This window comes from Papio anubis, unplaced genomic scaffold, assembly GCF_008728515.1.
Source record: "Papio anubis isolate 15944 unplaced genomic scaffold, Panubis1.0 scaffold112, whole genome shotgun sequence".
NCBI lineage: Eukaryota > Metazoa > Chordata > Mammalia > Primates > Cercopithecidae > Papio > Papio anubis.
In genome coordinates this window covers 79,427-106,212 of record NW_022160328.1, presented here as the reverse complement: position 1 = coordinate 106,212, position 26,786 = coordinate 79,427, and the positions used below count along the sequence as shown (strand labels likewise).

The window sequence follows — 26,786 nt, the reverse complement described above, 5'->3', positions numbered from 1 at the left end:
ATGCCTTTTCTGCATCTATTGAAATTATCATATCATTTTTGTTCTTTGTTCTATTGATATGGTGTACTATATTAACAATTGATTTTTAAATGACAAACCACTTGCATTCCTGTGATAAACTCCACTTGGTCATGTTATGTAATTCTTTTTAAATGTTGCTAGGTGTAGTTGGCTAGTATTTTGTTGAGGAGTATTCCATGTATATTCATAAAATATATTGGTCTATAATTATTTTGTAATGCTTGTGTCTGGTTTTTGTATTAGTGTGATATTGGTTTTACAGAATAAGTTGAAAAGTGGTTCCCCCTCATATATTTTAAAAGATTTTCTTTTTAAATGGTATTAATTTTTCTTTAAATGTTTGGTAGAATTCACCAGTGAAAACATCTGGGCATGAGCTTTTCTTTCTGTATAGTTTTGTTTGTTTGTTTTGCTTTATTTTGCTTTTACATATTCAATCTCTTACTTATTCCATGTCTATGGAGATTGCCTTATTAAGTGTGTTTTATAATAATAGCTTGTGTCTTTCTAGGTATTTGTCCATTTCATCTAAGTTATCCAACTTATTGGCATACAAATATTCATAATATTCCTTCATAATTCTTTATTTTTCTATAAGAGAAGTGGTAATATCTTCTCTTTCATTTATTTTCTTTTTCTTTCCTTTTCTTTCTTTCTTTCTTTTTTTTTTTTTTTTTTTTTTCTGAAACAGGGTCTCACTCTTTCACACAGATGGGAGTGCAGTGGTGTGATCATGGTTCACTGCAGCCTCGACCTCCCAGGCTCAAGCAATCAATCCTCCCACCTCAACCTCCTATGTAGCTCAGACCACAGATGTGCATACCATGCCTGGTTAATTTTTTTATTTTTTGTAGAGACGGGATCTCCCTATGTTACCCAGCTTCATCTTGAACTCCTGAGCTCAAGTGATCCTCACACCTCAGCCTTCCAAAATTCTGAAATTACAGGCATAAGTCACTGTGCTGGCCATTCTTTCATTTCTAATTCTTGTAATTTGAGCCTTCTTTTTCCCATGTCAATCTGATTAAAGGTTTCTCTGTTTTAACTTTTCAAAGAACTAGCTTTTGTTTTCCTTGATTTTCTCTATTTTTTTTAAATTCTCTATTTCATTAAGTTCCACTCTGATCTTTATTATTTTTTTCCTTTTATTAATACTTGCTTTAAGTTTAGCTTACTTTCCTTTTTCCATTGTCTTACAGTGGAAAGTTGGATTATTCATTTGAGATCTTGTTTATAAAATATGAATATTTATAGCTATAAATTTTCCTCTCAGCACTACTTAAGCAGCATTGCACAAGTTTTCATATGTTGTGTCTTGATTTTTATTTGTCTTGAAGTATTTTCCAATTTCTCTTGGGATATATCTTTGACCCACTGATTATTTAGGAGTGCGTTGTTCAATTTTCACATATTTGTGAGTTTCCCAAATTAATTTATGCTATTTATTTCTAACATCATTCCATTGTGACTGGAGAATATACTTTAGATTACTTCTATACTTTTAAATTTATTGGGATTTGTTTTACGGTCTAGTATTCGGTTTGTTTTTGAGAATGTTCTATGTGTACTTGAGAAGAATGCATATTCTTTTTTTATTTGGGTGGCATTTTCTATAGATGGCTGTTACATCAAGTTTGTTTATAATGTTGAAGTATTTTGTTTTCTAGTTATCTTCTGCCTAGCCATTCTATTCATTATTTAAGTCTCCAACTATGATTGTTGAATCGTATATTTCTCCCTTCATTTCTGTGAGTATTGCTTCGTATATTCTGGTTATCTGATGTTAGGTGTACATATGCTTATAATTGTTATATCTTTCTGATAGATTGACTATTTTTGAGGACTTTGGCCTATGAGGGTATAGCAAAATTTATAGTATTATCCTGTCTGCAGTGGTCTTATTCAACTTTTTCATTATTTAGTTCCTTAAGAGGAAGTAAACATCTATTTTCATTCAAACATGCAATCTCCTTTGAAACTGAAGCCATTATAAGGAATAAATTGGCATTTTGTTCCACAAAGAAAACTAAAAAATAAGACAATGCTTTGATCTTGAATATAGAAAGCAACGAAGTCAATTATTTTGGTATACTGATTACGATCGTTTTAGTAATAAATGAGTCTGGTTTTTCTGTGCAAATCTGTGATACATTAATATCTTATTAAATGGTAAAGTCAACTGAAAATGCTAGTTAACAATCATAACATTAGGAAAAAATAGAAGCAGAAAATCTCTGCTGATGTGGTACCATTAGATGAAGTTTTACATCTTAAAAAAAAAAAAACAAAACACATATGGTTGATCAGAACTATCTCTGACATCAAGAAACAAAGTAAATGCTTGATAATATGCTCAACTCAATTATCCAGTTTTTCTAACTCCTGCACATATTTCAATAATGAATGTCACATTTATAAATCATTTTGGAAAGTACATATTCTGAGTAATGAGAAGTTGATAGTTTAAGGTTATTTCCACATATTGTCTATTGTAAATAGTACTTCAATGAACACAGGAAGACTTTTATCTCTTTGAGATCCTGATTTCAATTCTTTTAGGTAAATACTAAGAAGTGGTATTGCTAGATCATATGGTAGTTCTATTTTTAATTTTTTTAGGAACCTCCATACTGTTTACTCTAGTAGCTGCCCCGTTTTTCGTTCTCACCAACAATAAGCAAGGGCCCCAATTTCTCCACATTCTTGGCAACACTTGTTGTCTTTTCTGGATAGCAATAAATTTGACAGCAGAAAATTAATTTTCTTGGTGTATTAGTCTGCATTCTCCAGAGAAACAAAACCAATATGATGTGTGCATGTGTGTGTGTGTTTATCAGAGAGAAAGAAAGAGAGAGAGAGAAATTTACTCTAATAAATTGGTTCACAGTTATGGAGGCTGAGAAGTTCCAAGGTCTGTAGTTGGAAAGCTGGCGGTTCAGGAGACTCGATTATATAGTTCAAGTCTGACTCTACAGGACTGAGGATGAGGTGGGCTAATGGCATAATTTCAGTTTGTGTCTGAGTCTGAAAACAGGAAAAGACCAACGTCCCAGCTCAAACACAGAGCGTAAGTCTCCCTTACACTGCCTTTATTCGGGCCTTCAACAGATTGGATGAGGCCCACCACACTGGGGAGGACAATCTGCTTTACTCAGTCTTCTGGTTCAAATGTTAACCTCATTCCAAAATGCCCTCATAGACACACTCAGAATAAACACAGTTTATGGCTCAGTCAAGTTGACACATACAATTAACCACTATACTAGGTGTCTTAGTGGAACGGAATGCAGAATGCACTAAGTAGCCCCAGTGATAACCCAAGAACTTTTATTTTCCAGAAACAGAGAACAAAATCCCCCATTTTAAGTTTATACAATTAAAGTGATACTAGAAATAAAAGATTGATAGCTCCTGGGCCCTCAGAAGGGAACAAAGTGTCCAGTTCATATATGAATTTTCAGTAACATTCAAATTTTTCCAAGTTCTTAAGATCGGCATTAAATACAAAAGTGACAGTGTCTGTACGTATTTAGTTCTCTGGTAGGAACAAAAACCATAATACTAACATTCACTTTGGTACAAAATTAATTTTTCCAATTATTAATTCTTTATTATATAAGTTTATAATTATAATACTGTAACAGACCTGTTGTTCAAGGTTTAGAATAAGCAAAATCTCAAAAACAATGACAGCACCATATATTATTTTATATTTGTTGTGTGTGGCTTCAAATGGCTTTTCCTAGTTTCCTTTACTTGATGAAATTATCATTTCCTTGAATCATTTATGGCTTTTTATCTGTTATAGAATTTCAAACTCAGTACATTCATAAGATCCTTAGAATTTCAGGCCCAGTACATGCTTAAGAAACTTTAGTTTAGCTATCTCCAGGAAGTCTTTCTAAATTGTGACCGAAAATACATTCCTAATATCTGAGATCATGAGTTTTTCTCAATATGATTAGAAGGCAGTCAAAATAAAGTCTAAACAAGATAATTTTTAGACATCTTTTGAGATCAGCATATAGATGTTATTCCTCATTTCTTTGTAAAATTGAATACTACCCCAATATGCAGATGTACTATAATTTAGCAAGCTCCATGTTGATATACATATGGATTCCTTCTCCTTTTTTTTTTCCTATTTGTTGATAAATTCAAGTTGTTTGTCCTGTGGAATTCCCTAGGATCTAAATTTTGATGATGTCATCTCTAAGTTCTTGTTTAGCATTTTCCCTTATTCTTTATGTTTCTTGAGTTAGTAGATAGATTTTTTTTTCCCAAACCATACTGAAAACGTTGGAAGTAGCTATATTTTAAAGGTCTGATCAAATTTCAGCTTGATTTCTGAAAGGATTATTCTTAGTTAATGTTTCATACTTCAACTAGGTGGTATATAATTGTCTGGTTGACTCTTTTTTGTGATTTTAGCAACTATTGAGGATCAATGCCTCTATCCATTAATTAGAAGTTACAAAATTGTTCTATTCTAATTACATCATACTTTCCCCATTTATTGGCTTGAATAAAAAGAAATTTACTCTCTATCACTATTTGGTTATGCTCAGGTATAGATTATGTAGGAAATGCAGAATAAATGATTGATTATCAGTTTTCAGAGTAATGAGTTGTTCAAAAGAGGACAATGAAAAATTTTGGGTTTTTTTTAGTATCATTTTGACTTCATGGATTTAAATATATCTGATGTATTTCAACCCGTTGCAGTTAGTATTTCTTCAGTGATTTTCAAATTTCACATGTTTGACAGTGGGAGGCTGTTTAAGTTGACTCAAGGGTGCTTTTGATACAATCCTAGTAATCCTTGATAGCTTCTTTGGTTTATGTTATAACAAGAGATTCCAGACTCATCTTGAGCAATTTCTGTCTTAGATAGGCCTGGAATCAGACATTTTCCTAAGAGGCTCTGGTTTCTTTATGAATAAATAAAATTTAGACACTTAGAGTATGTCAGATGGGTGCATTGCTACTAGACAAGTTAATTTAACAGTTTTTCTTCCACAGGGTCAAAAAAAGCACTGACTGCCTGATACCAGAATCACTATACTTGTGAATTATATTTCTCTGTAAATGGGTTTTTAAAAAGTACAAATAAGTCTTCTATAGTTTCTGCTGAGATCTGATGGAAAGAATACTAGTTGAGGTTTCAAAAGTAAAGGTTTAAATCCTGGGAACTTCTGTGTGATATTAAGTAAGTCATTTCACTATTCTGAGTCATACATAATTTCTTGTACTTCAAAATAGAAATATTACCTATCACAGCTTTTATGAGAACCAGTATTGAAAGTACTTCATAATAACAGCTAACATTTCCTAGAATGTTTTATGTGCCAGCCTTTGTGCTATGTTACCTAGTTTATATCATTAAATCTGTATAAAAGGACAAAAAATTTTTTTTAATTATTATTATTAATTATCTCCCTCTTATAAGGGAGAGCACCAAAGATTAGAGTGACTGGTATCTTGCTGTTTCTATAAAGGAAATTTACAATGATCCCAAGAAGCCGAGGTCATCAAGCAGAGTAGGAGGTAGATTTCCTATCCAGGAGCAGTGAGCCAAATTAAATACACAGGTAATCTACAGCTGCAAAATGTGAGAAATGATTGAACATAACCAGTAGTAGCAGACCAAATTAAGAAAAATGTTTAAATGCATTAAATTTATGCTTAAAATTAGAACAAGTATATTTGGATTCAATTACAAGAAGAGGAAGACAAAGTTATGATAGAAAGAAAACTCAGCAACTGGGATTACAAACTGGGCTCTTTTACAAACTCGCCATTTGAATTTGTCAAGAGATTTATTCTCTTCAGGTCTCAATTCTTCACAGGGGAATGAGGACATATGATTGTACAAGCTAATCTGTTAGGATAAAAATAGAACAGTAATGCTTGAGGAGAACTTTATAATAACTCACTATTGATGTGCAGAGTTAAAAAAAAATTACAACGTATTTATAGGTTCTACCAATTCAGGTTTCTGAATCACTCATTAATTCCTTCATTTAACGATACTTGTTGAAGACCTACTGAGGTCTGAGCAGAGACTCAGAGTTGAAAAGAACGCACCTGGATTTCAAATGTTTCACAGAAAAACAGAGGTGAAGAAGGAGGTTGAATCAACTATAATTCCTTCTACAGCAGCGTCATGTTTATTTTGAGTTTACCTTTCAAGTAGATTGTCTCCAAAAGAAGGAAGTCCTATCAATTAAACATGACTCTCAAGAGAACAACATAATGTGTATAAGTGATTTTAAACAGAACACAGCATCAAGAAGTGAAAATTGCCCAAGACCCCGTTTTATCCTGCACTTTTCTGTTACTTTGGTAGTCAAGAATTGGTTGAGGCTGGGTGCAGTGGCTCACACCTACAATCCCAGAACTTTGGGAGGCTGAGCAAGAGGATCTCTTGAGCCTAGAAGTCCGAGGCCGGCCTGAATAACAAAACAAGACCACATCACTACAAAAAAATAAAATAAAATAAAGTCAGTTGAGGATCAACAGCAGAGTCCAAGTATGCAAGGGGTATGTTATTCCATTTACTCCTCAGAATAATTAATTGAGGTAGGAGTTATATTACTGATTTTCAGATAACAAAACAGGGACTGTAGGTAACTTTCCCAAGGTCACACAATCAGATACGTAGTGAAACCATGATTCAAATTAGATGCAAAATGACTCTAAATTCCCTATTCAAAAGTCATATATAGGAAGGGGAAAGCAAAAATATCTAACATTTCGCATAGACCTCTTTTTCAATAGCACTTCTGGGCCCCTTAAATGTCACTTTTTCTACATAATGATTTTTGCTTGCAAAAGTCACCAACTGCATTTTTACTAATATGGCTCCAGCTTCCAGATCTACAGCAGTGTCAGCGTAGGTCAACATGAATATTATCCCAAAGCCTTCACAGTATTCAGACTACCAGGGTCTGTGAAGGAAGGACGCAAAGTGCCATCTTAGAATTGGTGCTTGGTAGGTCGGGAATGACTCCCCCTTACCTCAGTCTCTGGCCCCTCATGAGAAGCCATGCCAGGAATGATTCTGCACTCAATGAGTCCAGGTGGGAAATAGAAACCTAGTGTGAACCCGAGGCTAGAATAGAAACTGCAGTTAGTCCTCTTCAATGGACCAGTTGACCAGGTGACCCCTTCTGTTAAATCAGATGATTACTTAGTAATGTGTCCTTAAATAAACTGCCAACTTGAAAAAAAAGTCTTTGAAATGAATAATTTAATATTTTATGTATAATTTTATGTATGTACATTCATGTAAAGACTAAATTATACTAGTTTTAGTTTAAATGCAACTTAAATGTTCCAATAAAGAGGAAGTGTACATTGACTTTACTCCAGATCTGATTTCCTAGCCAGATTGGAGGCAAATAAAATAATATGTTTCTGTTTATGTTAAGTGACATACATAATGTCTACTTATAATACCTCTCAATAGAATTCATAAGAGAAAAAAATTGTCATAAGTTACATCCGTCTTTAAATGACTACGCTAGAGACCACACAATTCCCTTTAAACTCAATTATCTCACAAATGAATGCTTCGATAACTTGCTAAAAGCAGTAGACAAAGTGTCATTAGTGAACCAGGAGAAGGGGAAACCCCAGAACAGCCATCAGCCGTCTTTACTTCTCTGCAATCAGCTCCTTCATATCCCCGATAACAATGACAGGAAAATGTATCTGCCATCACTGCCAGGTCTGCATCAGATGCTCTTCCTTTCACAGTAAATTCCCCATCCTCAGAGGCCTCTATGTGGTAACTTGCGGGGTTCAAGTGAAGGTAAGTGGGTGAGTTCCACATCTTCCTTATGCACCTCCCGTTGTTCCTGCAGAGGTGAAAGCTGCATACCTCAGCAGCTCTGGTCACATTGGCTATGTAGCTCCCTAAATCAGAACTCACAAACTGCTTCACCTTTGTACAGTTGGCCTAAAAATGTGGAAAGAAATTGATTTTAGTGTTTCTCACTGATAGAAATGTAGAAAGAAACCGATTTTAGTGTTTCATGCTGGTACTGATAGAATTAGAGCTTCTAGAACAGTTCTTTGGTCTTGATTAAAACATAATGGCTTGGTTCCAGTTGAACTTGTAGGCTCCTGGGCACTATAACAAAGATCCCAAATCAGAAAGGGGAGAGGTCTGAGGGGCGGGAGATGGATACTATGTTACAGTCAGGTTAAGCAACTGAACTTGCAAATGGCCCCCAGAATCAGCACATGGGACCTTGCCTTTCTCCAATTTACATTCTTTTTTTCTTCCTTCTAGCTCCCAAGTTAATGGGTATAAAAGGAAAAGGAACAAACCCAAATTAGGAATCTACCAGAACTGCTGCCCTCAGGCTACCATTCAGGTATGTGGGGCCTTCCATGGTTGTGTTACAGCCTGAATCGCAGTCCATCATTTATTGTCAAATCATCTTATTCCACCATTCTACCGAGTATTATAGCCTTCTGGACTTTCCTGTTAATTTCCATCAACTGTCCTGGGTTCTGTACTTCTAACACAATTCAAACACAGAAAAGTCTATATGGCTGACTAGGTAACTTTTGTGTATATGGTTCCTATTACCTGTTCTAAACAGAGGCCATCTGTGTGCACCCACCTTCCTGATGAAGCTCTTCTGATGAGCCACCAAGGGGCTGGGGTGGAAATATCACACCTGGAAAGTCAGGAATTAATCCTCTGAGTTTCTTCCTAATTCTCATATGTGGGCATAGGCATAAACAGTTTCATGAACATTATCTCAGTAGCAACAAATTGAGACTGTGAAATTCTAAGAATAATATCAGATCATCATGGACTTGCAAAAACCTCAATTTAGCAAAAAGTGTCAAGGGTACCAGTATTCAAGGTAAAATGCATTACACTATAGAAATATAAACAAACTACATCTGGAAATATGGAAGAGATTGTAATTAATGTGGATTAGGGAAAACTAAGAATCTTTCCTGAAGTAAAAAAAATATCTCAGCTGAGAGAAATTTGAAGAGCCATATAAATCTTTTTCTTTTTCTTTTTTTTTTGAAATGGAGTCTCACTCTTTCATCCAGGCTCAAGTGCGATGGCATCATCTTGGCTCACTGCAACCTCTGCCTCCCGGCTTCAAGCCATTCTCTTGCCTCAGCCTCCCAAGCAGCTGGGATTACAGGCATATGTCATCACACTCGCCTAATTTTTATATTTCTAGTAGAGATTGGCTTTCTCCATGTCAGTCAGGCTGGTCTCGAACTCCTGGCCTGAAGTAATTCCCACCTCCCAAAGTGCAGGAATTACAGGTCTGAGACACCGTGCCCAGCCATAAATCTTATTTTAAATGCTGTTAATTTTTAGCTGATTTCTCTGTAGAGAAAAAATAACTGCATTGTGGAGAATTAAAAAGTTACCACCTGTTTCTACCTCTCAAAATAGTATATAACACATTTTCTATAGTCGTTAAAATGCAAGGTGTCCATCATCAAACTGTGACTAATGCCAACTCTACCACTAACTATCCTAAATAGCTGTTAACCTAGTTGGTTTCCTCTCTAGTTTCACCATCTGTAAATGAGGACGATGGTCACTACCTCATATGACCAGGAAGTGAGCAAATCCGACTCAAAAAATCTCTTAGCACAACCTTAGTGTATCATAAATATTCATCAAATGTCAGTGTTATGATTACTATCTTTATAAAAGTTAACAATATTTTTTATCCTTTTCTATGTATCAGGCACTGATTTGGAATATTTATTCTAAAGCTGGTTTGCTATGGAAGTCATGAGAGCTTTATTAGAGTAAGCTCTCCAAGAAAGCAGAGAAATACTTTAAAAAAAAACATTAAATATACCTTCAAGATACTGACTTACCTTGGATGAAGTTAAATTCATGTCTCCCCAAATAACAATGCCTGCAGCTCCCAAGGCAGCACTTTCTCCTATGGTGCTGACTAGATCTTGCTAGATTGAAGAGAGTAGAGTTCATTATTAATTTGAATGTAAAACAACTCACCGGGAGCCAGGCATGGTGGCTCACGCCTGTAATCCCAGCACTTTGGGAGGCCGAGGCGGGTGGATCACAAGGTCAAGAGTTTGAGACCAGCATGGTCAACATGGTGAAACCCCATCTCTACTAAAAATCAAAAAAAAAAATCAGCCAGGCGTGGTGGTGGGTGCCTGTAATCCCAGCCACTCAGAGGCTGAGGCAGGAGAATTGTTTGAATCCAGGAGGTGGAGGTTGCAGTGAGCCGAGATCACACCATTGCACTCCAGCCTGGATGACAGGGCGAGACTCTGCCTCAAAAACAAAAAACAAAAAACCCACCAGGGATTAGGATTAGAGTCTGAGTTCAGTATAATAGGTCTGGTACTGAGCTCATATACTCCTTAGATACTGTTTTCTATTTTCTTAGAGTGACACAAACGCTGAATAAACCAATGCTCAAAAATCACACTCTGTAACCATGTGCAAAAACATAAAAATATTTTTAAAGAAAAACATATTTTGCCATGCAGGATGTTATTTTGAAGACAATGAGTCTGTAAAGGGTTATCAGAAATTATTGAATTGAAATAAATCAGGGGCACACACCCACACACCAGGTCATATGTATGTGTTCCGGAAACTGAATCCAGAAGTTTTCCTTCTCCAAATGGGATCCTCTTAACCAGGTTCCTTTTCCATTTTGCAGCATGCCCCTGTAACACTTCATCCCCACAGTTATTTGGATGGGTTTATATCATTTCAATTCCAAGGCCAGGCAAAGAAGCAACGTTAAGGGCTTGCAGGCTCTGATTTGGTCCAGCTTTTATATTTGTCCCTGAAATTATGTGTGTTTAATTTCTAAGTATCTGGCCTAACGGGCTTTATTTATGACTCATCCAGTCATGGTAAAGTCACTGGAATTTTCTGCAATATGGTTAAGATAGACAAAGGTAACGTTTTAGCAGAGAGAATTTTGATTTTATAATCTTAAAGGGTTATTGTTTTAGTGTTTAAAGATTAACATGGATCTAGGCCATTTTCTGGAGGAAATTAAGATTTGAATATATGTAGTTGATTTCCTGGTTTGTTAAATTATAACACATTCCCCCAATCTTTAGGATACTAAGCATTCACCTTTTACTCCAAGGGTGAATTTCTACCAATTAAATGCTAGAAAATGTTATTAGGTGATTTGGTGGAAAACAAAAGAAGAACTGTAATTGCTATTTTGCCATTGGGCACTTAATATTAATACTTGAGAGATAAATCTCTTTATCTGATACTTTTATTGTCTAACACTCAAATTAAAGGTTTTACAAGATCATTTTTTAAAGTTTTTGTTTGTTTGTTTGTTTGTTTCTGGGCAATTGTCTTGTGACTTTCAACAAGGAAAGAGATTTTGGGTTAAACTAATTTCCATTTCAGATTAACATCCATTTTCATTTCGTACGATTACAATATCTGCTGAACAGGCCATAGCTGACATGACAGGAAGGAGAGGCTCAAATGAGATAATATAAATGAAAGAATTTTGAAAATTGTCAATGGCACGATGAACAGGGACAGAGAAGGGGCCATCCCTGCAGTACCAAGACTGAAGACTCTGCTGAGTCCGTGTCCACTCCCTCTTTGGGCAAAGACATAAGGGAGCAGAACTCCTCACTCCCCTCACTTTGAAACTTCCCTGAAAATGGTGTCATATAGTCACATGGTGTGATCAGGGCAGAAATCCCCAACAGCTCTCCTTTTGATTAAGGCATTGTCATCAAAGGAGAATAAAGATATAACATTTACATTTTATATTTATAGGCTATTGAACTATAGTAAGTATGTAAGTGGCAGATGTTTCTGGTGAAAGCCACACACACCTTCTGAGATTGCTGTCAATTTCTTCTGAATTAGTTTTCAAATCAGTTTCTCACCAAATTAGTTCACTGTCACCTCACAGAGAGCAGGGTGCTGAATGAATCACAAAGCAGCTATGTTTTGGGGATCAGAAAAGCAAGGGCACTACCCAGAGAGGAAAGTCACAGATAAAAGTGCCTCTGGGTGCAGATTGGGACACCTGAAAGCCTGAGCCATGGGGGTGTTGTCACATTAAGGAGAAAGAAAGGAACAAAGAAGATGTACTGAAAAGGAGCCTCCCAGGACCCAGCGTGGCACAGGGTGCTTTGCGCCTACACAGGATCCTCCGACCTGAATCATGGTTTCAGAAGCAGAGGGTAGGGCTACTCAGGGGACTCACTCAACACTTCCGTGTCAGTCCCTGACGCTTACCGGAGTGCATGTAAGCAAGGTGTCCACTGTGGGGAGCTGGAGCATTACTAATGAGCTGCCTTTGTGCCTTACCGGAGACAGAATGAATTAATGACAAGGATAAACATCTTTAAATCTATAGGCAAGGAAACTCCTCTTGTTAATTTTTAAAAGCATATCTCACAGATGGAACAGGAGGCCATTATCTTAAGTGAAATAACTCAGAAACAGAAAGTAAAATATCACATGTTTTTACTGGTAAGTAGGAGCTAAACGATGAGTAAATATGGACATACAGAGTACAATAATAGACATTGGAGACCCCAAAAGATAAAAGGGTGGAGGAGAGTGAGGGATAAGAAATGACTTGTCGGGTAAAATGTACACTTTTCAGGTGATGGGTACACTAGAAGCCCAGACTTCACTACCACTCAATATATCCATGTAACAAAACTGCACTTGTACCCCCTAAATGTTTACAAATGGAAAACTAAAAATAAATAATCAATGTTTTAAGAGCACAGCATCAGGTTATATCTAGGTTGCATTCATATGTAAATAATATAGGCAATCTTCTGTGTGAAATGAGGCTTGACTGCCTCTGTATTCCCCAAGCTATAGCTACTGCCTGAGATTCCACTCTTAAATATCCCATGCTTAAGTTTAAGGCTTTGATGGCTGTTAAAAAAGTAATAGCCATACCACATAGGTTTCTGTAGAACTTCAAGGTTTTCATATGCAAGTTCTCATTTGATTTTCATCATATTTTTGCTAGGTCAGTAGGGCAGGTAATATTGTCTCATTTTGTACATGAAGACACCAAATCCAGGGAGGTTAAGAGATTTACTACTTACTAGTGAATCTTCTTTGTAATCTTAACTGTATGTGTGTGCATTCTAAAATTCAGACATTGTTGGGAAAATCAGAAATGGAAGCCATTAATGGTCATTAAGAGTTTGGTACAAATGAATATCAGGCTTTTTAAAAATTATGGGCAGGATTCTTCTAGGACTCGCCCTTTTCATTCAACTGTCTCTAAGATTCACACATATTGAGATATGTTGTTGTAATTCATTCATTTTTGCTACTTTGTTTAATTGAATTAAATATGTAAAAGTTCAAAAAAAGTTAAAAAAATAAAAATAAATAAAAGTTAGATGTTGAGCTTAAAAAAAAAAAAATTATAGGCAGGGCCAGGCACAGTGGCTCACGCCTGTAATCCTAGCACTTGGGAGGCCAAGGCGGGTGGATCTCTTGAGGTCAGGCGTTCGAAACCAGCCTGGCCAACACGGCAAAACCCCGTCTCTACTAAAAACCCAAAAATTAGCTGGGCATAGTGGCGCATACATGTGATCCCAGCTACTCGTAGGCTGAGGCAGGAGAATCACTTGAACCCAGGAGGCAGAGGTTACAGTGAGCCAAGATGATGCCACTGCACTCCAACCTGGATGACAGAGGGAAACTCAACTAAAATTAAATAAATAAATAAAAATAAAAATTATGGGCAGATTTTTAAAGTCAATAGGGTACAATGGTGGGTACACTTATAGTTTAAAACACTTGGAAATAGCTTGCCACTTGGAAGAAAAAGAGTGCAGAATGAGATGAAACCCAAACTGTTGCTCCTTTTTTCCTGAGAGGGAAAAGAGAATTTCCGAGGCTACAGCTACTAGAAAAAGAAGTTTATCCCAGGTTCACAGAATGTGCAGAATGTCCCGGTAGTCTAAATTCATCTTTTGAAATGAACATTTTGTCCCGTAGAGTTTATTGTTTCTTCTAAAAGTCAATTTATTATCACTAAAGAAAGGAACTTGGTTGAGTCAAATATAGAACAGATGTTTTATAAAAGAAGCTGGTATTTTAATTTTGATCCAATTCCAGAGTCAACATTATTTTGTGAAGATTTAGATTACTTTCTTTCTTTTTTTTTTTTTTTGAAATTGAGTTTCACTCTGTTGCCCAGGCTGGAGTGCAGTGGCGCAATCTTGGCTCACTACAACCTCTGCCTCCCGGATTCAAGCAATTCTGTGTCTCAGACTCCCCAGTAGCTGGGATTACAGGCACCTGCCACCACACCTGGCTAAGTTTTCTATTTTTAGTAGAGATGGGGTTTCAATATCTTGGCCAGGTTGGTCTTGAACTCCTGACCTCATGATCCACCTGCCTCAGTCTCCCAAAGTGCTGGGATTACAGACATGAGCCACTGCACCCAGCCTAGGTAACTTTTTAAAATCTTTCAGACTGTACTGACTTCCTATTCTTCCTCATAAATTATTTATCACTGATTTTTCTAGGTGGTATGAAGAGAAGTTCACAATAGAGACTTTATTTCCTTCCTCCTTCACCTCATGAATGACCTCAGAGGTATGGCACTTACCATATTTCATACATATGCATCATTTCTCCCTCTGATGAATACACTCCATTTATGTTCCAAAGATACCTGGTCACTGTAAAATACCTCACCTGGGTATTTTCTATTCCTCCTCCTTAGGATGCCTAGAAGTCAGTGTCAGGCCTCCGAGCCCCAAGCTAAGCCATGTATCCCCTGTGACCTGCACATATAGGTCCAGATGGCCCAAAGCAAGTGAAGAATCACAAAAGAAGTGAAAATGGGTGGTTCTTGCCTTAACTGATGACATTACACCACAAAAGAAGTGAAAATGGCTGGTCTCTGCCTTAACCGATGACATTACCTTGTGGAATTCCTTCTCCTGGCTCAGCCTGGCTCCAAAGCTCCCCCACTGAGCACCTGTGATCCCCGCCCCTGCCCGCCAGAGAACAACCCCCTTTGACTGTAATTTTCCACTACCTACTCAAATCTTATAAAATGGCCCACCCTTATTTCCCTTTGCTGACTATCTTTTCGGACTCAGCCCACCTGCACCCAGGTGATTAAAAAGCTTTATTGCTCACATAAAGCCTGTTTGGTGGTCTCTTCACATGGACATGCGTGAAATTTGGTGTCGTGACTCGGATCAGGGGACCTCCCTTGGGAGATCAATCCCCTGTCCTCCTGCTCTTTGCTCCATGAGAAATATCCACCTACGACCTCTGGTCCTCAGACCAACCAGCCCAAGGAACATCTCACCAATTTTAAATTGGGTAAGCGGCCTCTTTTTACTCTCTTATCCAACCTCTCTCACTATCCCTCAAACTGTTTCTCCTTTCAATCCTGGCGCCATCTTTCAATCTCTCCTTTCTCTTAATTTCAGTTCCTTTCCTTTTCTTGTAGAGACAGAAGAGACGTGTTTTATCCATGAACCCAAAACTCCAGCACCAGTCATGGACTCAGGAAGACAGTCTTCCCTCGGTGTTTAATCACTGCGGGGACCCCTGCTTGATTATTCACCCATGTTTCAGAGGTGTCCGATCACCATGGGGACGCCTGCCTTGGTCCTTCACCTTTAGTGGCAAGCACCACTTTTTTGGTGGGCAAGCACCCTCTTCCCCTTCTCTCTATGTCTCTATCCTTTCTTTTCTCTCCACTTTCCTGGGGGGCAAGCACCCCCCACCCCTTCTCTCTGTGTCTCTACCCTCTCTTTTCTCTGGGCTTGCCTCCTTAACTATGAGCAACCTTCCACTCTCTATTCCTCCCTCTTCTCCCTTAGCCTGTGTTCTCAAAAATTTAAAACCTCTTCAACTCACACCTGACGTAAAATGCAAATGCCTTATTTTCTTCTGCAATGCTGCTTGACCCCAGTACAAATTTGATAATGGCTCTAAATGGCCAGAAAATGGCACTTTCGATTTCTCCATCCTACGAGATCGAGATAATTTTTGTCAAAAAATGGGCAAATGGTCTGAGGTGCCCCACATCCAGGCATTTTTCACACTTCGTTCCCTCTCTAGTCTCTGTTCCCAAAGTGATTCCTCCCAAATCCTCTTTATTTCCCTCCCACCTGTCCCCTCAGTCCCAACCCCAAGCGTCGTTGAGTCTTTCCAATCTTCCTTTTCTACAGACCCATCTGACCTCTCCCCTCCTTCCCGGTCTGCTCGTCGCCAGGCTGAGCTAGGTCCCAATTCTTCCTCGGCCTCTGCTCCTCCACCCTATAATCCTTCTATCACCTCCTTTCCTCACACCTGGTCCTGCTTACAGTTTAGTTCTGTGACTAGCCCTCCCCCACTTGCCCAACAATTTCCTCTTAGAGAGGTGGCTGGAGCTGAAGGCATAGTCAGGGTACATGTGCCTTTTTCTCATCAGATCTCTCTCAGATATGTCAGCATTTAGGTTCTTTCTCATCAGACCCCACTAAACATATACAGGAATTCCAATATCTAACTCTGTCCTACAATTTAACCTGGAGTGACTTAAATGTCATCCTAACTTCTACCCTCTCCCCAGATGAATAGGAAAGCGTTTTTTCTCTGGCCCAATCTCACACTGACAACTGTCGGCTCCAAGAGCCAGACCTCCAGGAAGGCATTAGAGCAGTTCCCCAAGAGGATCCCCAGTGGAACTATCAGGCAGATTCCCCAGGTATAGCTAGGTGAGATTACATGATTTCCTGTCTAGTTGAAGGGCTTAAAAGGGCAGCTTACAAAGCTGTTAATTATGACAAGGTTAAAGAAACTACCCAAGGTAAAGATGAAAGCCCAGCCCAGTTCATGGCTCGTTCGGCAGCAAACCTGAGCTTTACAGCCCTAGACTCTGAAGGGTCAGAAGACCGTCTCATTCTAAATATGCATTTTATCACCCAGTCAGCTCCTGACATTAGAAAAAAGCTTCAAAAATTAGAATCCAGGCCTCAAACCCCACAACAGGAATTAATTAACCCAGCCTTCAAGGTGTACAATAATAGAGAGAAGGCAGCCAGATGGCCACGCATTTCTGAGTTACAATTACTTGCACCTACTGTGAGACAAAACCCATTTGCACCTCCAGCACACAGGAACTTCAATTGCCTAAGCTGCACATCCCTAAGCCACAGCAGTCAAGCATTCCTACAGGACTTCCTCCATCAGGATCTTGCTTCAAGTGCCAGAAATCTGGCCACTGGACCAAGGAATGCCCGCAGCCCAGGATTCCTCCCAAGCCATGTCCCATCTGTGGAGGGACCCACTGGAAATCAGACTGCCCAGCTCACCCGGCAGCCACTCCTAGAGCTCCTAAAGCTCTAGTACAAGGCTGTCTGACTGACTCCTTCCCAGATCTGCTCAGCTTGGCGGCTGAAGACTGACACTGCCTGATCACCTTGGAAGCCCCCTGGACCATCACGGACACCAAGCCTTGGGTAACTCTCACAGTGGAGGGTACGTCCATCCCCTGTGTAATCGATACAGGGGCTACCCACTCCACATTACCTTCTTTTCAAGGGCCTGTTTCCCTTGCCCCCATAACTGTTGGGGGTATTGACAGCCAAGCTTCAAAACCCCTTAAAACTCCCCCACTCTGGTGCCAACTTGGACAACATTCTTTTATGCACTCTTTTTTAGCTATCCCCACCTGCCCAGTTCCCTTATTAGGCTGAGACATTTTAACCAAATTATCTGCTTCCCTGACTATTCCTGGACTACAACCACATCTTATCGCCACCCTTCTTCCCATTCCAAAGCCTCCTTTGCATCTTCCTCTCATATCCCCCCATCTTAACCCACAAGTATGGGGCACCTCTACTCCCTCCCTGGCAACCAATCACATGCCCATTACTATCCCATTAAAACCTAATCACCCTTACCCTGCTCAACACCAATGTCCCATCCCACAGCATGCTTTAAAAGGATTAAAACCTGTTATCACTCACCCGCTACAGCATGGGCTTCTAAAACCTATAAATTCTCCTTACAATTCCCCCATTTTACCTGTCTGAAAATTGGACAAGTCTTACAGGTTAGTTCAGGATCTGCACCTTATCAACCAAATTGTTTTGCCTATCCACCCTGTAGTGTCCAACCCGTACACGCTTTTGTCCTCAATGTCTTCCTCCACAACTCACTATTCCATTCTTGATCTTAAAGATACTTTCTTCACTATTCTCCTGCACCCCTCATCCCAGCCTCTCTTTGCTTTTACCTGAACTGACCCTGACACCCATCAGTCCCAGCAGTGACTACCTGTGCTGTGCTGCCACAAGGTTTCAGGGACAGCCCTCATTACTTCAGCCAAGCTCTTTCTCATGATTTACTTTCTTTCCACCCCTCTGCTTCTCACCTTATTCAATATATTGATGATCTTCTACTTTGTAGCTCCTCCGTTGAATCTTCTCAACAAGACACCCCCCTGCTCCTTCAACATTTATTCCCCAAAGGATATCAGGTATCCCCCTCCAAAGCTCAAATTTCTTCTCCATCCGTTTCCTACCTCGGCGTAATTCTTCATAAAAACACACATGCTCTCCCTGCCGATCGTCTCCAACTGATCTCTCAAACCCCAACACCTTCTACAAAACAACAACCCCTTCCCTTCCTAGACATGGTTGGATACTTTTTCCTTCAGATACCTGGTTTTGCCATCCTAACAAAACCATTATATAAATTCACAAAAGGAAACCTAGCTGACCCCATAGATCCTAAATCCTTTCCCCACTCCTCTTTCCATTCCTTGAAGACAGCTTTAGAGACTGCTCCCACACTAGCTCTCCCTGACTCATCCTAACCCTTTTCATTACACACAGCTGAAGTGCAGGGCTATGCAGTTGGAATTCTTACACAAGGACTGGGACCATGCCCTGTAGCCTTTTTGTCCAAACAACTTAACCTTACTGTTTTAGGCTGGCCATCATGCCTCCATGCAGTGGCTGCTGCCCCCCTAATACTTTTAGAGGCCCTCAAAATCACAAACTCTGCTCTCACTCATAACTTACAAAATCTATTTTCTTCCTCACACCTGATGCATATACTTTCTGCTCCCTGGCTCCTTCAGCTGTACTCACTCTTCGTTGAGTCTCCTACAATTACCATTGTTCCCGGCCCTGACTTCAATGCAGCCTCCGACATTATTCCAGATACCACACCTGACACCCATGACTGTATCTCTCTGATCCACCTGACATTCACCCCATTTTTCCCATATTTCCTTCTTTCCTGTTCCTCACCCTGATCACATTTGGTTTATTGATGGCAATAAACCATCAGTTTATTCTGTTCCACCAGGCCTAATCGCCACTCACCAGCAAAGGCAGGCTATGCTATAGTATCTTCCACATCTATCATGGAGGCTACCACTCTGCCCCTCTCCACCACCTCCCAGCAAGCTGAACACATTGCCTTAACTTGGGCCCTCACTCTTGCAAAGGAACTACGTGTCAATATTTATACTGACTCTAAATATGCCTTTCATACCCTGCACCACCATGCTGTTATATGGGCAGAAAGAGGTTTCCTCACTACACAAGGGTCCTCTATCATTAATGCCTCTTTAATAAAAACTCTTGTCAGGGCCACTTTACTTCCAAAGGAAGCTGGAGTCATTCACTGCAAAGGCCATCAAAAGGTGTCAGATCCCATTGCTCTAAGCAATGCTTATGCTGATTAGGTAGCTAAAGAAGCAGTTAGCATTCCAACTTCTGTCCCTCATGGTCAGTTTCTCTCCTTCTCATCAGTCACTCCCATGTATTCCCCCACTGAAACTTCCACCTATCAATCTCTTCCCACACAAGGCAAATGGTTCTTAGACCAAGGAAAAGATCTCCTTCCAGCCTCACAGGCCCACTCTGTTCTGTCATCATTTCATAACCTCTTCCATGTAGGTTATAAGCCACTAGCCAGTCTCTTAGAACCTCTCATTTCCTTTCCATCATGGAAATCTATCCTCAAGGAAATCACTTCTAAGTGTTCTATCTGCTATTCTACTCCCCCTCAGGGATTGTTCAGGCCTCCTCCCTTCCCTGCACATCAAGCTCAAGAATTTGCCCCTGCCCAGTACAGGCAAATTGACTTTACTCACATGCCCCGAGTCAGGAAACTAAAATACCTCCTGGTCTGGGTAGACACTTTCACTGGATGGGTAGAGGCCTTTCCCACAGAGTCTGAGAAGGCCACCACGGTCATTTCTTCCCTTCTGTTAGAGATAATTCCTCAGTTTGGCCTTCCCACCTCTATACAGTCCGATAACGGACCGGCCTTTACTAGTCAAATCACCCAAGCAGTTTCTCGGGCTCTTGGTATTCAGTGGAAACTTCATATCCCTTACCATCCTCAATCTTCAGGAAAGGTAGAACAGACTAATTGTCTTTTAAAGACACACCTCACCAAGCTCAGCCTCCAACTTAAAAAGGACTGGACAGTACTTTTACCTCTTGCCCTTCTCAGAATTAGAGCCTGTCCTCGAGATGCTACAGGGTACAGTCCATTTGAAATTTTATATGGATGCACTTTCTTGCTCAGCCCCAACCTTGTCCCAGACACCAGCCCTCTTGGCAACTATCTTCCAGTCCTCCAGCAGGCTAGACAGGAAATTCACTAGGCTGCTAATCTCTTGCCTACTCCAGATTCCCAGCCATATGAAGACACCCTAGCTGGACGATCAGTTCTTATTAAGAATCTGACCCCTCAAACCCTACAACCTTGATGGACCAGACCCTACTTAGTCATCTATAGTACCCCAACTGCCATTTGTCTGCAGGATCCTGCCCACTGGGCTCACCGTTCCAGAATAAAGCTGTGTTCATCAGACAACCAGCCTAATACCTCCTCTTTCTCCTGGAAGTTGCAAGTACTCTCCCCTGCTTCCCTTAAACTCACTCGCATTTCTGAAGAACAGTAATAACCCTTATGAGCCTAATACACCCCTTTATTCTATTAGGTCTGTTCTTTCTTACCCTACTTTTTGTAACAGGGCTTTACGCAGTCACCCCCACTAGTTGGATTGAGCCCCAAAAACTAGTCATCCCTGCTATCTTCTGTCTAGTCATACTCCTATTTATCATTCTCAACTACTCATAAATGCCCTACTCTTGTTTACACTGCTGGTTTACACTGTTTCTCTAAGACATCACAGCTGATATCTCCTGGTGCTATCCCTAAACCACCACTCTTAACTTCTTCTTAGAGTGGATAGATGATCTTTGCTGGCAGGGCACCCCCCAATACTTTCACCCTGATGAAGTTCTATTCTTTACTTTTACACTCACTCTTATTCTCATTCCCATCCTTATGCCACCCTCTACCTCTCCCCAGCTATCTCCACCACACTATCAACCTTACTCACTCTCTCTTAGCTATTTCTAATCCCTCCTCAGCGAACAATTTTTGGCTTTGCATTTCCTTTTCTTCCAGCACCTACACAGCTGTCCTCACCTTACATACAGACTGGGCACCTGTCTCCCTACACCTCCAAACTTCCTTTAACAGCCCTCACTTTTACCCTCCTGAAGAACTTCTTTACTTTCTAGACAGGTCCAGCAAGATCTCCCCAGACATTTTACATCAGCAAGCTGCCACCCTCCTCTGCACTTACTTAAAAAATCTTTCTCTTTATATCAACTCTACTCCCCCCATGTTTGGAGCCCTCACAACACAAACTACTATTCCTGTGGTTGCTCCTTTATGTATCTCTTGGCAAAGACCCACTGGAATTCCCTGGGTAACCTTTCACCTTTTTGATGTTCCTTCACTCTTCATCTCCAAAGCCCAACTACACACATCACTGAAACAATTGGAGCCTTCCAGCTCCATATTACAGACAAGCCCTCTATCAATACTGGCAAACTTGAAAACATTAGCAGTAAGTATTGCTTAGGAAGACACTTGCCCTGTATTTCACTCCATCCTTGGCTACCTTCCCCTTTCTCGTCAGACTCTCCTCCCAGGCCCTCTTCTTGTTTACTCATACCAAGCCCCGTAAATAACAGTGAAAGTTTGCTCATAGACATTCAATATTTTCTCATACACCATGAAAATCAAATCTCCCACTCTACGCAGTTACCCCATCAGTCCCCTTTACGACCTCTGACAGCTGTCGCCCTAGCTAGATCCCTAAGAGTCTGGGTAGAAGACACCAATTTCAGTACTCCTTTTCATCTTACTTTGCATTTCCAGCTTTGCCTTGCACAAGCCTCTTCTTCCTCTGTGGCTTTCTACCTACATGTGTCTACCCGCTAATTGGACAGGCACATGCACACTAGTTTTCCTTACTCCCAAAATTCAATTTGCAAATGAGATCGAAGAGCTCCCTGTTCCTCTCATGACACCAACATGACAAAAAAGAGTTATTCCACTAATTCCCTTGCTTGTCGGTTTAGGACTTTCTGCCTCCACTATTGCTCTTCGTACTGGAATAGTAGGCATTTCAACCTCTGTCATGACCTTTCATAGCCTTTGTAATGACATCTCTGCTAGCATCATAGACATATTATAAACTTTATCAGTCCTCCAGGCCCAAGTTGACTCTTTAGCTGCAGTTGTCCTCCAAAACCACCGAGGCCTTGACTTACTGCTGAAAAAGGAAGACTCTGTATATTTTTAAATGAAGAGTGTTGTTTTTACCTAAATCAATCTGGCCTGGTGTATGACAACATAAAAAAACTTAAGGATAGAGCCCAAAAATCCGCCAACCAAGCAAGTAATTACACTGAACTCCCTTGGGCACTCTCTAATTGGATGTCCTGGGTCCTCCCAATTCTTAGTCCTTTAATACCTGTTTTTCTCCTTCTTTTATTCAGACCTTGTATCCTCCATTTAGTTTCTCAATTCATCCAAAACCGTATCCAGGCCATCACCAATCATTCTACATGAAAAATGTTCCTTCTAACAACCCCACAGTATCACCCCTTACCACAAAATCCTCCTTCAACTTGACCTCTCCCACTCTAGGTTCCCACATGATCCCTAATCCTGCTCAAAGCAGCCCTGAGAAACATTGCCCATTATCTCTCCATGCCACCCCCAAAACTTTTCACTGCCCCAACACTTCTATACTATTTTATGGTATTTTTCTTATTAATATAAGAAGGCAGGAATGTCAGGCCTCTGAGCCCAAGCTAAGCCATCGTATCCCCTGTGACCTGCATGAATATATATATCCAGATGGCCTGAAACAAGTAAAGAATCACAAAAGAAGTGAAAATGGCTAGTTCCTGCCTTAACTGATGACATTCCACCACAAAAGAAGTGAAAATGGCGGTCCCTGCCTTAACTGATGATATTATCTTGTGAAATTCCTTCTCCTGACTCATCCTGGCTCAAAAGTTCCCCCACTGATCACCTTATGACCCCCACCCCTGCCCACCAGAGAACAGCCCCCTTTGACTGTAATTTTCTACTACCCACCCAAATGCTCTAAAATGGCCCCACCCCATCTCCCTTTGCTGACTCTCTTTTTGGACTCAGCCCGCCTGCACCCAGGTGATTAAAAAGCTTTATTGCTCACACAAAGCATGTTTGGTAGTCTCTTCACACAGATGCATGTGAAACTCAGAACATCTTTAACAGATATTGGTGAGTTGAAATTTGTAATGGTGTAGAAAGGAAAAAATGCCTCCGTTAAAATATATTAAACCACTAGTGTCCAGCAATACCTGAAAACATCACTGCATCACACGTGAAGCCCTCCACAAGTCCCAAGGCTTCTCAATGTAGAAAGGTTACACAAAATTGTCCAAATCCAAAGATTAGGCTGGGCACGGTGGCTCATGCCTGTAATCCCAGCACTTTGGGAGGCCAAGGCTGGTGGATCACCTGAGGTCAGGAGTTCAAGACCAACCTGTCCAACGTGGTGAAACCCCATCTTTACTAAAAGTACAAAAATTAGCTGGGCATGGTGGTGGGTGCCTGTAAACCCAGCTACTTAGGAGACTGAGGCAGAAGAATCACTTGAACCCCAGAGGTGGAGGTTGCAGTGAACCGAGACTGCATCATTGCACTCCAGCCTGGGTGACAAGAGCAAAAAACTCCGTCTTGAAGAAAAAAAAAAAAATTAGGATACGCACTACTTTCCCTAGAATTTTTTGTTTAAGTGGCTAGACAATTCTGCTTCCACATGTATGAGCAAACACTCCATTTCAAAACATCCTTTTTGATTATCTAACCTGCTCACTGCTGATCATTTCGATAACCTTCCAAAATGCCCAATTGTGAATATAGTTAAAGTTGGTGTGAAGGAAATGTAGTAGTTGCTGGTATCTACTTTAACCCTTTCTCGCCTTACTTTGTTCCTTAAGAGAATAATAATGAATAAGATAATCAAAATTCAGTTTTCATAAATGAAGAGTCTAAACGCATGACTAGTCAAGGAAGAATTATGCTCCTATATAACAGACCATTAATTGAAATCAATTCTTCAAAGAACATAATTAACAAAGAAATGTCCTTTTAGAGATAAGGAGGAAATCCCCCACTATTGGACAAGAAGCTTCTTACCTTAGAAAGAAAAAATAAAGGTTCATCTCTGTACCCTAGCCTTGTATAGACAAATACAGGCAAGGCATAATCATGAGATGTCATGGTGGAGATTCTCATGGATTCATGTACCCGAAATTGGGAGAAGCGCAAAATGTTTTCACTGTCTCCAAGGGATTTCCAGACACCGATAGAAGGATATAAAGCAGCACTGCTGTTCCAGAGCCAAGAGAGCTCATTGTTCCTCAAGACTTCCTCTTCTGGGCATGACCCAGTATAGTTTGGGGCATAAACGTTATAATTGTGACAATCAGGATATAAATAATAACCCCAAAGACCTTTGGGTCGACTCTTAATTCCCAATTTGATGGTTTCCTTCATGAAAGCTTTTGCGCTTTCTTCAAAGGTCACTTTAGCTAAATATTCAATATCCATAGCTGATACATTCTTTCCCATATCAGCAATAAGCTTTCTTGACTTCTTTCTGTAGACGTCTTTTGCGTTCCAGTTCCGGGCCCACTGTGGTCGCCAATATTCCCAATCTATAACAGCAAGTCCACTGAAATCTTCAGCAGGGATGTAATAATTAATATCTTGGTCAGCTTTTTCCAGATGTACTTTTAAACTTATGTTCTGTGGGAGACCTCCATTAATGGGGACCCCTTGTGATGTATACCACGGATAGTATCCCAATCTGTTGACATAAAATATAGTGACATTTTGCCCCCTGGCCTTGGCCAGTGGGCTTCCAATCACTGGAAACATTTTCAAATTTAGTCTTAAATTATATTTTATCAAACACTGATCTGTTGGAGCATTCCAAGCAGCTATAAAAGGTTTTCTTTGATAAATTGGAAGTCGAGCAGGTTTTAGACAAGAGATAGACTTTAGAATAAAAAATATAAGGAGCCATGAAGTGAGATGTACTGGTTGAACAACACAAAGCCTTAACTGTCCTTCAGATAACACTTTCATGGTAAGATAAAAATCTTATGTTATCTTCTGCTTTAGTGTACTCTAGAAGACCTGTGGAGAGATTTAATTTTCTGTTAGGCATAGTTTTGAGGAACAAGACTCAAATAATAAACAGATATTATTATTATATATGTCTGTTTTTAAAGCATATCACTTAGAGGTCTCAAAGAGGTCTATAAATAAATGGAGATATAGAAGCAGATGTAGAGACCTAGCTTCTATTCAGGGGCAGGAAATGCAATTCAACAGACATTCATGGAGCACCAGACCCTATGTCCAGAAAATAAAATGAATAAGATGTGGTCCTTGCCTTTAAGGAGTCCATGATCAGATAAAGATGTGAAATAATATTCACTATCATTTTGGAAAACTCATCAAATCCCAGGCATTGTGCTTAAGTGCTTTGTAAATATTTTAAAAACTTGTAATAACTATGTAAGGCTTATAATTACATTTCCATTTTACAAATGGGAAACTGAGGCTTAGAGAGATGAAAAGGCTTGTCTGATGTCACATTATATGGAAGGCAAGGTAATGTAAAATTTAAATAATAAAAATGAATAATAAGTACTACATGATAATTTATTGGAGTGATTACTTCTGGGAGTAAGCGTAGATAGGAATGGAGAGGAAAGTGATTGAGTGGCAAGAAATTAAAACCAGCCCAACTGTCCTAAAAAATAGATGTTTTGGGTTTCTTTTGAATAAACTTAGAAATTGACCCTCCCAGGGTAAAACTTAAGAAAGTTACATTTGTCTTATCAGGGTTCCCTTCTTGGTAAACCAACCATCAAGCCTCCCAGAAAGCTTCAAGGAATTGAAACTTACCAGATTATCACATCTAAACAATGAGACACCAGACACCTCACTGACCTAACTGACCACTTGCCTGCTGACCAACTCCTCTTTCTTACCCCTCCTTAATTCCTGTTTTCCCACACATAGTTACTTTTCTTCCCTACTTTATAGACCCCAAATTTTAGTAGCTTGAGGAGATGAATTCGAGACTGATCCTTTATTCTGCTTGGCTGCAGCACCCAAATAAGGCCTTCTTTCCCGGCAATACTCCTTGACTCAGTGATTGGCTTTCTGTACAGCAAGCAACAGGACCTAGACCAAACCCCTGGTGTAACAGAACATCTCAGGGAAGACACTGGAGTTGAAAGAGAAGATAGGGCTAGGCAGAGTGGCTCACACCTATAATCCCAGCACTTTGGGAGGCTGAGGTGGGTGGATCACAAGGTCAAGAGATCAAGACCATCCT

At 39.8% G+C, this 26,786-nt stretch overlaps 1 protein-coding gene across 2 annotated transcripts; it reads right to left on the bottom strand.

Annotated features, from left to right (window-relative positions):
• Window positions 1-727: 727 nt before the first annotated feature.
• Window positions 728-26,786, bottom strand: LOC101002668 (hyaluronidase-4). Of its 2 annotated transcripts, none has more exons than XM_003896530.5 (3): window positions 24,569-26,786; window positions 9,901-9,990; window positions 728-7,984 (listed from the first exon to the last, which is right to left on the bottom strand). In XM_003896530.5, the coding sequence occupies exons 1-3, from the start codon at window positions 25,520-25,522 to the stop codon at window positions 7,583-7,585; spliced, it is 1,446 nt and encodes a 481-aa protein (XP_003896579.2). In that variant the 5' UTR covers window positions 25,523-26,786; the 3' UTR covers window positions 728-7,582. The 2 variants fall into 2 exon arrangements, 1 of the variants encoding a protein (XP_003896579.2); XR_002521172.1 differs by lacking the exon at window positions 24,569-26,786 and adding an exon at window positions 8,658-8,714 and having other exon boundaries at window positions 7,801-7,984; window positions 9,901-10,134.

Bases quoted from the DNA above. Each gene is read 5' to 3' on its own strand.
- LOC101002668 (XM_003896530.5), bottom strand. From the start codon at position 25,522: ATGAAAGTGTTATCTGAAGGACAGTTAAGGCTTTGTGTTGTTCAACCA. The intron at 9,991-24,568 runs GTAAGAAGCTTC...TCTTCAATCTAG, and splicing joins CTTTATTTTTTCTTTCTAAG to CAAGATCTAGTCAGCACCAT. The intron at 7,985-9,900 runs GTAAGTCAGTAT...CCACATTTTTAG, and splicing joins TGAATTTAACTTCATCCAAG to GCCAACTGTACAAAGGTGAA.